Source organism: Carassius carassius, chromosome 19 (assembly GCF_963082965.1).
Source record: "Carassius carassius chromosome 19, fCarCar2.1, whole genome shotgun sequence".
In the NCBI taxonomy this organism is placed as follows: domain Eukaryota; kingdom Metazoa; phylum Chordata; class Actinopteri; order Cypriniformes; family Cyprinidae; genus Carassius; species Carassius carassius.
Genome location: NC_081773.1, coordinates 14134551 through 14147672, shown reverse-complemented (window position 1 = coordinate 14147672; position 13122 = coordinate 14134551). Strand labels below are relative to the sequence as shown.

Here is a 13122-nt window from a genome sequence, read left to right as displayed (position 1 = left end):
GTTTTGCAAAAAAAAAATATGTTTTGCAAATAAAAATAGAGTATTGAGAAAAAAAATGCTTTTTTGCAAGTAAAAAATATAATTGCAAAAGAAAAGTTAACCACTGGGAGAAAAAAATAAAGTTTAGCAAAGTAAAACTTCAGCAGCATTGACTTTGCAACACATATTTCCCTTTGCGCCGCTCCTTTAAATCCGCGTTTCAGTCATCCGTGCCTCTGCGGCGCAAGTTTTCCTTTGCGCTTCATTTTTCTATGTGCCTCGCTTTGTGTCCCTGATTTGACGTGGGGGAGGGGTCAAGAGGTTGGGGTGTGTCTCAGGGCCGTTAGGGTGTGTACAAGGGATGAAGGGAAGGCGCGTCCTTCTTGTTACCGTCATCAGCGCGAGCCCCAGACCGAGTGGATCGATCGAAATGGCAGAGCAGAGACATGCGGGTGATGGATCACAGGTATGTATTATTGATCGCTTTCTTCTTCTAATTATTAGACTCCTATATTATTAATAACAGATACTTCAGGCCGGCCAGAGCGTGGTATTAGCGGGGTTTTGAAGTAAAATTATTTGAGTAACACATAGCTCTATGTGTGGAGAGCTTTCACTGAACATCATAATCTCATTTTTTTATGGGCCTGTAGAGGCTTTTTGCATCTGAAATCTTTAAATGTAATCCGCAAAAAAGGCACAATATAGTATTCAGACATACGTTTCTGTTGTCATGTGACCCGTAGTTCTTTGACCTGAGACGTTAAAGGAGAACTCCGGTCAATTTTAACATTGAGCTAATTTTTTTGTCAATTTGGAGTGATGTCAGTACAAAGAACAACGACAGAAATCGGTGTTGCCAACACCGTGTTATCCTCTTTTTAATCTGACTGCAGTAGATGTGAAAGAAATGGATAGAAATGATGTTATTTAAGCCAGCGCATCCTGATTTCGGTTGAAGTCCAAAGTAGTCGATTGCCGAGTTCACGCGCGTGATCATTGGTAACTAAACCTATGCGCGTGAACTCGACAATCGACTACTTTGGACTTCAACCGAAATCAGGATGCGCTGGCTTAAATAACATCATTTTTATCCATTTCTTTCACATCTACTGCAGTCAGATTCACTCTGAAGGAATCACTCACATGACCTGTGCAATTGTAATGACACATCAAGGATGTTAAGAGGCTAGAAGCAGGTTTAAATATTGTCCCATTGAAGTCAACAGGGTGCAAATTTTAAAAAGAGGATAACACGGTGTTGGCAACACTGATTTTTGTCGTTGTTCTCTGTACTGACAGCACTCCAAATTGACAAAAAAATGAGCTCAATGTTAAAATTGACCGGAGTTCTCCTTTAAGAGTAACTGCTGCAACCTTTACCTAGGCGTCAGCACAAATAAGGCTGCCACGATTAACAGACATTATATTGTACATGATTTATGAACAGCTTGTGGGTGAAATAGGTAAAATACTGTTGCACCCGAAAGCTAGAGGTCGCTCTCGTGCGAAAACTCAAAATAAGCGCAGTAGAGGAAGACAATAACACACATAACTAATTATAGGAAATGCATATGGACATCATTTTATCAATATTCCTAAAACCTTCTCAGGTATTTTCATGATAATAAAGTATATTAATAATAATGGAGAGGATGTTCGACTGGTGTTGCTTTTTCAAATGCACGTTATAAGTGATTCAAACTCGAACTGCTTTTACATAGAGCAGCACTTCCTACTGATCAGAATCATGAAAACACTCAAATAAGAAACAATCGTGCACAAAACACACACAGATGCATGCACAGAACTCAACACGCACACACCAGCCAAACTCCTAAGGGTGTTTTAACTTTAGCTGACTCGCATATCAATTTGTAAATCATTTTTTATACATTTAATCAAATAAATTCTTATCTTTAGGTCCATGGACCTAATGATGCCACAAGTCACCAGCTGGGAAGGATGATCATGGAAAGACTGCTATCCAAACTGCAGGATACAATGAGTCGCCTACCCCTAGATTTAGATTATTTGCAGTTTTTATGCAGTCATGAGCTTCTCTTCATTTCATCAGTCTATGATCAAATTTCAGTCCCAGAGGAACTCCTTGGTGAACTGTCAACCTTGAAAAACACAGTGGATAGGCATATTGACAATAACAATGAACCTGTTACTGCCCTTGAAGTGGAATTTGGAGTTAAGGGGCCCCCAAAGTTTATTATTTCCAGAGAACATCTTCAGTACCTAGTTAATATGCAGCTATCTGTTCCATGTATTGCCGAGCTTCTTGGTGTGTCAACAAGGACAATCAAACGTCGCCTCACTGAGTATGGCATTTCTCTAAAGGACACCTACAGTAAAATCACAGATGAAGAACTTGACAACCTAGTGAGGTCAATCAAAGCTAAAAGTCCACACCTAGGCCATAGAATGATGAAGGGACACTTACAAGCCTTGGGTCATCGTGTGCCATGGACAAGAGTTTGGGATTCCATGCATCGAGTGGACTCTGCTGGAATACTAGCAAGAATTACACAATTGAGATGTGTAGTCAGAAGGACTTATTCCGTCAAGGGCCCTCTTCATGTTGTTCACATAGACACAAACCATAAGCTGATAAGGTATGTCATGCGTGTCAAGCCATTGTTGTAATGCTACTGATTAAAGTATGTGACCCTTTCTGTGAAAATATCACATATTGTGATCACATTACATTATGTGAAGTCATTATTTTTGAGTTTCTGAGTTTTCTAATTCTATTTAAATTCTTTGAAAATGTATTAAGGAATATAAGTAATGCCCAAGATTTTTTTTGATATTTTTAATCCTTAAAAATGACTTATTATGCATGTGAGTTTCTCTCTACAGTTTACATACGCATTTCAACTGGTAATAACAGATTATCTTTTATCAGATATGGCCTTGTGATATTCGGTGCCATTGATGGGTACTCCAGAAAGGTATTTTTCTCTTTCTTTAATGCATTGTTGGCCTATAAATTTTGTACAAATCAAATTTCTGATGGAATGCATAAGTCTAACTTTACTTTGTCTCTCAGATCATGTACCTTGGACCTGCAACCGATAACAAGGCATCCACTGCCCTCGGTTTCTTCCTTCAGTCAGTGGAGAGACATGGGTTTCCATTGAGGTAAGACAACTTACATCATGAGTGTGTATGAATGCTTTGCTACCTCCAGTAACGTGAATGTCACTTTGGATAAAAGCGTAAGCTAAATGTAAATGAATCCCTGCTTGTTTAAACATGGTTAACATACGTTTTTTAAATACTGTTAGGTTTCTTTTCTAAAATACCTTGTCATATTTAATTTTTTTGCATTTAGAGTTCGAGGAGACCAAGGAGTTGAAAATGTAGAGATTGCCAGATGTATGTTTTCTGTGCGTGGTTGTGGCAGGGGAAGCTACATCTCAGGAAAAAGCGTGCATAACCAGCGGTAAGCAGCTAGATAAATTAGTTAAAGCTTGATATGAATGTTAAAGTGTTCTGTTTCTAAGAATGATGACTTGTGTTCAACATTACACACTGTTTTCTCTTCCATTTTTAGCATTGAGCGCCTTTGGCGTGACATATGGATGGCAGTTACAAACATCTATTATGATGTTTTGCACAGCCTTGAAGAGGAAGGATTACTAGAGCCAACCAACAGCCTTCACCTCTTTTGCTGTCAGTTTGTGTTCCTGCCTCGTCTCCAGGCCAGCCTTGACTCCTTTACTAGTGGGTGGAATAACCATCCTCTCCGCACAGAGAGTAATAGAAGCCCAGACCAGTTGTGGGAAATTGGACTCCTGCAAAACCCTGTCCCTCCTCCAGTCCAATCTGAGGTATTTTAAGAATTTGTGTCTTTTAATGTATGTAATGTTTTCAAGCAAGATATTGCCCCAATGTCCATAACCTATTACCAACTTTTAACAGATTGCACAAGACGACGACTCTGACTGGGACACAGACAGTATCTCTGACCAGCCGTGGACAGGAATTGTAGTTCCTCCAGTCGAATGCCCCTTAACTGAAGAACTTAAGGCCCAAATTCAAACTTTTTTTAACCCAACCTCACACTCTCAAAACTATGGAAGAGACAAGTATTTAGAAGTTTTGAATTTTGTTCTGCTTCATTCTTAATTGACACTAAATCAATCATTTAAATGACTAGTGACCAAATGATCCATTTAGAAGCAAATTAACATCCAATTCAATAAAAAACAAACAAGTTGACATTGCATGCTTGTTTTATTTTTTGTATTGGCTATATTTAAAGCAGAAAAAGACTTGTATAACAACTTGTGTTCTCTTAACACATGCATTAAGATATAAAATTTTACAATATGTAACACGTTGTGTTCTCTACACATACACAGTAAATTTCAAAACCATAAGAACATTTACCAATGTATAAAAGGTTTTTTTCCTGAACATGTACAATTCCATACATTAAGCAGCATTTTAAATTCTGTTAAAACCGTCGTCAAACTGAATGGCTTGCAACTTGACTGATTTAAAAGAACTGTAGTCACCCATGTGTACTGTGGGAAATGTAATTTTTCTGGCACAGGCACTTACAACTGGGAAGCATATTTTATGTTCTGGCATCCTCTGCATACACTCATGGTCAAAATGAAGAGAAATTTTGAATTCTTTAAGTTCTGACATTAGAAGAGGTTTGTGTCCCTGGCCAGTGAGCCATTGCATAACACCGGGGACAGTTAAGGGCAGGATGTCTCCGTCAGGGTTATCCTCTACAAGCAAAAGAACTTGTTATCTCTAGGGTTGGTATTGTCTGAATTAGATCAATTACATTTTAACATTAATTTGTGTAATCTGCAGTTTTTTTTAACAATATTTATACTAAATCAACTGTCAGTTCATACATACCACAGCTTTCAATTTCTTGGAGAAAGTCTTGCAGAAAGTTGATTATAGCTGTTTCATAAGTCTCTCGTACTGATCCCTTCTCCGACATTTTCGGAAGAATGTTCTGCATGATGAAGTCTGCATCAGCCTGTGGGGGGGGGGGGGGGGGGGGGGGAATCCATTTTCAAGTACATATACACATATGCATTTGACTTTTATCCAAAGCTACTTTATTACTATAATAACATTTGTTTTAAGTATGTGCAATCCCTGAGATCGAACCCAAGCCCTTGGGCTATGCTAGCACTGTTATCTAACCAATAAGCTACAGGAAACCATTACTGAGGTATTAAGAGCAATCCATTTTCTACTATTATTTTTTGTAAGGAACAAAGTGTTTGACTATTTTTCAACTTAGCAAATAATAATTTTCCTATATATAATATTCCTAAAATAAAACCATTTCTAAAATGAAATACAAGATATAGGCAAAAATGTTATTCCAGTTAGTGATACCTTATCATCATCATCCACATCAGGGACAAAGAACTGGTGGCAAAGTCCTGAATGGTTTTCCAGGATGTCCACGAAATTGTAGACTTCAAGACCTTTTCGGATTTGCTTCAACAAAGGGAACAAACGTAGAGTTGCATGCAGCACAATTGATCTGAAAAAAGAACCAGGAAATTCTAGCATAATATAGACAGTGTTGTGGCTAATCAGTATATCTGGTAGGCAGCAAAATTAAAACCGTTTGCAAGGTTTCAAATGTAAAGAAGTTATAACACTTTTTCTGACCTTATTATGGCCTCTTTGTTCTCAGGTTTAATGGCCCCAGTAAAACCACAGTTAATTATTTGATCATTCCATGCAGAGAGATCGGTTTCTTCTTCCTCCACCTGAAAACACAAACACGTAAAATGGTGTGCTTGCGTAGAAATAAAGCTTTTATGAAATCAGATTTTATTTGGAAAAAAATTACTACCTTTTTAATCAAATTATAAAGTTCAGCATCATCCACATCATCTATAGTGAGAGTTGATTCATCCAAGTCTCCAGATGAGAGATAATCAAAGCACCACGGCCTCAAGAAACGGGGGGCAGGCCCACCCTGAGCGAGACTAACCGAAAACACTTCTCCAGCAGTCCTGAAAGAAAAAATACAAAGTAATATTTAGTTGTATGCAAAAATGACAACTGACATGTTACTATAATGTAAAATATTACTAACTTAAAAAATCCATTCTCCAGATTACTTAGGGAGTAGATGGGGCTCTTCCCTCTCTGGTGTCCTCTATGCTCAAAGAGGTGTTTCTCAATCTCACCAATCAAATCTACAAACAAATATACAAATGTACATGTTAAAAAAGAATGTTATTTACTACATTGTACAATTATAAGCACATTAAAACATACCAAATCTCATAATGACACATGTGGTAACTGTTTATTGTTTTTCTAAACTTTAAATTGTTACGATGAATTTAAAAACCTAATAATGTGATTGTGAACCTAACTTGCCTGAAAGAAATTCCTTACGAATGGCACCTGTGTCAACACCTGCTTCCCCCAAAAATGTTACACGCAAAGTATTGCCCGGGGTTCCTCTCTTTTGTCTTTGCCACTGCACCATAGCTCTTTGATAGAAGTCAGTTCGAGAAACACAGATCTTGAAATCCTTGCTGTCATCTACCCTTCTTGCCAACAAACGCAATACATCATCTGGACTATAAAAACAGGATAAAAAGATTAGTAAAGAATTCAGATGTCTCAGGGTTGTTAAAATGTAATAAATAGACTGTACCATTTCATGTCTGGGCCTTGGTGTTGCTGTACTGGTGTGCCACACGGAGGACTGCTCTCATAATCCAGTGTCTGTAATATACTGAGTATATACCCAATGGTTAGATTGACTTCTTAGAACATTTACAACATGTTATATACACTTATAATACCTAAAACATGTTTTTAATACATACCTTATTAAATGTCTGTAAATGAAATAACTTTTCAAATCATTAAAAATTACCTATCTCCACAAAAACTTGCATGCATGGGCAACTCTGTCTGTGAAAATGTGTCTAAACAAATGGGACACTGTCCCTCATCCTATAATGGCAAAAGGACAACTGATTAAGTATTATACAATAAAATCCCAATTAAAACACAATTGGTTATTTCCAAAATCCAATTTGTTTAATTGGTCACTTTAAATACTTTGGTCACCAAGTATTTTGCAAGATCTAAACAAGCACTCGCTGTTTCAGTTTTTTTAACTTTACAAAAAACATTCTGATTCAGTTCTAAATGTTTAGTAAATTGTATTGACTTCTAACATTTGTGTAGTGTTTTAAAACTATAAAAATAGGGCATTCTTCTCAACCAGTGTTATTTACCTCTTGCAAAATGGTCTTTATGTACCAATGAGAGACAGTATAATTACAATCAATTAATCAAAAGTGCTTGACAATAAGGCACTACAAAGAAAATACCATTACCGTTAGTAATAAAATCTTAACATGGCATCTAATTAATTTTACTAACTGCACCGGTCCTTATGCACTTATATTAAAATTAAAACCTCACCTCAAAACTTGTGGTGGGTGTAGGAGAACAAGTTTGTATTGAAGTGGTGGGTGTAGGTGTAGAAGCTGGGGCTGTAGGGGTAACTGCTCTGGTAATCTCACCAACTACTTTTACATCATCATCATCATCTTCAGTAGTCTGAAATGACAAAACGAGATATATATTCTGCCTAAAAGAAAACTTAACTGAAAAACAACATTTGTGTAAATGTTGTGTAAACAACATACCTCATCATTAGCTGACTGTGTGCAGCCACCACAAGATTTAACATGCAAGTACAAAACTGGTAGTGGCATTGTGGTTTTACAAGTACGACACTCAACCTTTGGCATCTTCGCAAACTCTTCTGCTGAGAATGGCAGTGGATCAAGACATAACTCATCTTGAAGAGGGACCATATACAGTGCTGTTCTTCCAGCGGTGGTAGCCATTTTGAGAAGGCTGCCTGTATAACCCTCTGAGTCTGGAGGGACAACAGTAAGCTTTCTTCTTCCATTCCCACCTGATAATTTAAAAACACATTAACAAATCCAGCAATAAAAGGTCTTTACTATATAATTGGGCTTTATACTGTAGTTAAAACGATGTCAAAAAACAGTGCTTCCCATATTCTATTAACACTTCCCTGTGTACTATTATTAAAAAAGGATGTAGCCTGGGATTTAAGGTTAGAATGCCCGGGGAAATGTTCAATTAATAACTACCTATGGAAATTACTTACACTACAGTATACTCTACTCAGATATTCATGTTTGTGTCTGTTCTGGTAGACAGTACAGCATACCTGGTGCCTTATAAAGTAACCACCCTCCAGTAAGTGACTTCATCTTTGGAAATTCAGCTTCAAGGAGCTTGCATAACTGAAATAAACATGAAACAGAACAAGGGTTCTCAAACAACCACACAAAGTAAAAACTAAATCTTTATCACATTGAAAATTTTACGTGCATTTGTTTGTCATTTTTATACATACTAATTCACATTTTACTATGTTTAGCCTAAGCAAATTATGTTCATTCATCTCAGCATGTTTTGAAAGTGGAATATTACTTTGAAGCAGTTAATTATATATTATTCGCAGGGTGATATAGAAATAATCCTGCTCTAAAATCAGATGGCACAAACTAACAAATTAGATTGTACTATAAAATGAACTTACATCCGAATGGTTCACATTGGATGAAATTGTAATCACCCGTTTTCCTAGTCCGGCCTGGAGTAGTTCAAGCTCTTCAGAAGGTGTGGGTGAGGTGTCAGTGTTGCTGCTCATTAAATATATGGAAACAGCAAATGGTTTCCAAGGTGTGGCTTTCACATGTATTTGTGGATTTGGAGTTTTCTTCTTTGATTTTTTAAACATCCCAGGAAAAGATCTACAAATAATAAAACAATGTTAATTATAATATTAAACATTCAAAAGACAATTGTTAAAATAATTAGATGTGGATGCGGCAACCTGGCCATATCCTGCTCTATTCGAGGCTGAGAAATAGCAGGAGGCTGCTGTCGTTGTTGTGGCTGCTGCTGCTGACCCTGAGCTGACTGAATCTGACCAAGGCTTTGGGTCAGAAGACCTATTAAATTCTGTGCAGCTGTACAGACATCTGAATATTCTCTCTGTTAAATATGTCATGACAAAATCATATAGGATTATCTAGATAAGGGGTTTTATACTCAGTTCCTGCAGGGCTGCAGCTCTGCACAGTTTAGCTCAAACCCTAATCAAACACATCTGATTCAGCTAATCAAGATCTTCAGGATTACTAGAAACCTCCAAACAGGTGTGGGATGGAGCTGGTTTGAGCTAAACTGTGCAGAGCTGTGGCCCTCCAGGAATTGAGTTTCACACAACTGATCTAGAACAAGTGCATTAACAATGTATCATATAAACATCACAGCTTTTAAACATAGTCTATAGGGATGTGACCTACTGTATATAAATCAACTTGTTCGGAATCAGAAAGAGGTTTATTTCAAATTATGTTTGCACATACAAGGCATTTGTTTTCAATTTACAGTATATTTTGAGAAACACCTTTGGCATCGCTTATAGTCCATAATACAACTAGGGCGTGGAGAATAATAATTATTATTTATTAATTAATTATAAAACAACGTGAAAGGTGTGCATATTGAGAGAAATGTACAGCCGCCGACACACTTAACGTTGCGTCGGCAATTAGCTAATCGCCACATTAATTGATCTCTAACTTACTTAACTTGAGCAAACGCGCTGATACACATAGTTACATATAGTTATCAGTCTATCTAGTGAACTTGAAGAAAGCGATCAATAATACATACCTGTGATCCATCACCCGCATGTCTCTGCTCTGCCATTTCGATCGATCCACTCGGTCTGGGGCTCGCGCTGATGACGTAACAAGAAGGACGCGCCTTCCCTTCATCCCTTGTACACACCCTAACGGCTCTGAGACACACCCCAACCTCTTGACCCCTCCCCCACGTCAAATCAGGGACACAAAGCGAGGCACATAGAAAAATGAAGCGCAAAGGAAAACTTGCGCCGCAGAGGCACGGATGACTGAAACGCGGATTTAAAGGAGCGGCGCAAAGGGAAATATGTGTTGCAAAGTCAATGCTGCTGAAGTTTTACTTTGCTAAACTTTATTTTTTTCTCCCAGTGGTTAACTTTTCTTTTGCAATTATATTTTTTACTTGCAAAAAAGCATTTTTTTTCTCAATACTCTATTTTTATTTGCAAAACATATTTTTTTTTTGCAAAACATTTTTTTTTTTTTTGCAAAACATTGTTTTATTTTGCAGATATATACGGCCCTATTTTGACTCCATAGATTAATACATTTTTGATCGCTTCAGTCCCCTTTAAAAAAACTCATTTGAAACGGCGGCAAGCTGCGTCAAGTTTCGGCTCCTCCCCTTATCTGAGTCTGCTTGGATTTAGCGCATTTTTCAATCTGCAGGGGCGCCGAGCAGAGCGAACATCAGAGAGCACAAGGTGTGTGTCGTGTGTGCGTGCATTTATTGATAGATTGCTAATGCTATGATATTACATCTGCATCGGTGCAGTTCTTTGTCATAAATGCATTGCAGTATAATGTAATGTTACTGGAGCATTGGGAGCACACGGGACGGCTCGGTTTCTCATCCAATACCAATACGTTTCGCTGCGTTCACCTTCAGCCCTTGTGTGATAGTTGTTTTTTATTCCTACATAAATGAAGTGATTAACACCCATGAAAACATTCTTTAGATTCAGAAAATGATCATGATTTATTTTCATTTACTTTTTAAAATTACAGACATATTTTTATGTATTTTGACATTACATTATGCAGCCATGCACAGAAATGATTAAAGACACACATCATTGTCTGAAAGCACTAGATGGCCCAGAGAGAGAATGTGGAGTTATTTTGTTTTGTATTATTAAATATAGTTTTGTATTAAGTAATAATGAATCAGGAGGAGTGTCATGATACATAAATTAGAGTAAGCGTAGAGTAAAGGGATTTTTGATTTTCTTGATTTATACTATTTATACTAGATTTGTACTTGATTTATAGAAGTGGCAAATTGATAATTAATGTTGTTATTTTTAATAAATAGAAATAAATATAGAACAGATTAATCATATTGCCAATAGACAATTACAATAATACATGGTTTGTCTATATTCTTAATGAATATTAGCTCGTTAGTTAAAATACTTAAAATGACATCAATTGTCATGGGGTGACTTTATGAATATCCAACCGTATTGTTGATTATAAAGGCTAAAAAGCTAAAAAACTAAAATATTTATATTTCATTGTAGATGGATATACGAAATTTTTTTCTTTTCGTGCGGGAGTAGGTCTGCAAATAAGCAACCGTAAGGTGAGAATAGAACGTAGACAGCCTCTCACACACACAATACCACTGTGTCCCCAAGATTCATTTCAGTCATTGAACCCTGACATTGTTTTAATTGTCTGCCAATTTCCCTGTACATTTTATAAGAAAAAGCAGTGGTATCGTCAAAGGAAAAAAATCCTATCTGAGGTTTGTATGAAAGCATAGAAATGCAAACAGTAAAATGTTGTGTTTGTACTGGAAACATGTGTGCGTGTGTTTGTACAGTGAATGAATCAGGAGGTGTTCATTGTAAAAAAAAAAAAAATCGACATTCCCTATTCTCTAGTGGTCACATCCAATAATTATTTTTTTATTACAGTGTTGTATATGGCTCAGTCAGTACTCCTACTCCCATATATGAAATACAGGGAATACAATGGAATAGTGGATTGCAGTAAGGTTAGTAGCATACCACCCTACCCTAATAGTCAAATAATATTTTTTTAATCATACCCTTATTGGTGGCTGAGCCCCCCTAAAATCAAAATCCTAGAATCGCCCCTGTTGGACAGACTGTTTCAATGTTTGCATGGCTAACTATTTTTAAGATGAATGTGTGCAGCTTACGGTTATTTTTAGTGATACAAAAACAGCTAGTTTATGCAGCCTGGCAAACTGGTATTCTTATCATATTATCTAGGTTAATCTGCTGCTAAATTTATACATGTAATGTAAATATAAAATATAGCTCAAAATAAACACAACTGAGCAACACCATAGTAAAAATATAATTATAAAAGTATACAGTAGGTGGACAACCAGAATGGGTAATACTGCAACATTTATTGCCACCACAGGGCTGTGGCATTAACTGCAAGTCAGTCGCGTGTTAAAATATTTCGCGAAACTACCGCCAGGTGGTGCAAAGGGACGGATTGCGAACTGAATGTAATTATAAAATGTTGGTTTGTAAACGGAGATGAAAAGACGAAGTAAAACAACAATAACATTATAATATAACATTGTAACATCCTTAAAAACCATTAGAAAATTTAAAGTGAGTTATTTTCAATAAGTGGGATAGTCTTAGGCTACAGTCTACGCATCATAAATTAACAGAAAGACTCTTATGCATGCTATTGTTATTAAATAGTCATTACATATATAGGCCTATAAATCATATATATATATATATATATATATATATATATATATATATATATATATATATATTAGGGGTGTAACGATACGCGTATTCGTATTGAATCGTTCGGTACGAGGCTTTCGGTTCGGTATGCGGTACGCATTATGGACCGAACGGTTCGTTGGACTAATTAATTATATTTGGAAAATAAAAAAAAATTGTGAAATATAATGATATGCGTTCAACAAGGTAGCCCAATAACCCAAACGACGTAACAGGCAATGCCCCTGACACCCCCGAAGAAGAAAAAAACACCAACTTATATGTTTATGTTAGGCTACTCAGTCAGGCGCGCGCTCGCTCACTCAGTAACACACGCTGAAGGCTCGTTGCAAAATGGCCAATGCGTTTAACAGACCAGAAATAGAAGATCCTCCAATAACCAACAGGTCTGGTGTTTGGGTGCACTTTGTATTCCCTGTAAGCTATAATGGATATTAGGGCTGGGATAAACGATTATTTTTTAAACGATTAATCTAGCGATTATTTTTTCGATGCATCGGTTAATCTAACGATTAATTTTTCCGGGCCGATTCGATTTCGATTATCTCCCCATTAATTGACTACTAACAATTTATACATGTTGATTTACATATCTGAATGAAAAAAAAACATGAATTCCTTAACATTGCAATATATGTTTATTGCTCTTAAAATTACAA

At 36.7% G+C, this 13122-nt stretch overlaps 3 protein-coding genes across 3 annotated transcripts; 1 reads left to right on the top strand and 2 right to left on the bottom strand.

Moving 5' to 3' along the window:
• Positions 1 to 391: 391 nt before the first annotated feature.
• Positions 392 to 4122, top strand: LOC132095151 (uncharacterized). Its single transcript, XM_059499941.1, has 7 exons — positions 392 to 445; positions 1903 to 2603; positions 2897 to 2942; positions 3041 to 3132; positions 3326 to 3436; positions 3548 to 3824; positions 3916 to 4122. Exons 1-7 carry the CDS (start codon positions 410 to 412, stop codon positions 4120 to 4122), a joined length of 1470 nt encoding a protein of 489 aa, XP_059355924.1. The 5' UTR covers positions 392 to 409.
• An 86-nt stretch (positions 4123 to 4208) lies between these two features.
• On the bottom strand, positions 4209 to 6506 carry LOC132095152 (uncharacterized). Its single transcript, XM_059499942.1, has 7 exons — positions 6373 to 6506; positions 6083 to 6185; positions 5837 to 5999; positions 5650 to 5750; positions 5368 to 5518; positions 4873 to 4999; positions 4209 to 4736 (listed from the first exon to the last, which is right to left on the bottom strand). Exons 1-7 carry the CDS (start codon positions 6482 to 6484, stop codon positions 4444 to 4446), a joined length of 1050 nt encoding a protein of 349 aa, XP_059355925.1. The 5' UTR covers positions 6485 to 6506; the 3' UTR covers positions 4209 to 4443.
• LOC132095154 (uncharacterized) lies at positions 6440 to 9792 on the bottom strand. Its single transcript, XM_059499943.1, has 8 exons — positions 9742 to 9792; positions 8894 to 9054; positions 8597 to 8810; positions 8222 to 8297; positions 7665 to 7939; positions 7438 to 7575; positions 6656 to 6736; positions 6440 to 6578 (listed from the first exon to the last, which is right to left on the bottom strand). The coding sequence occupies exons 1-7, from the start codon at positions 9775 to 9777 to the stop codon at positions 6713 to 6715; spliced, it is 924 nt and encodes a 307-aa protein (XP_059355926.1). The 5' UTR covers positions 9778 to 9792; the 3' UTR covers positions 6440 to 6578; positions 6656 to 6712.
• Between the last annotated feature and the right edge of the window lie 3330 nt (positions 9793 to 13122).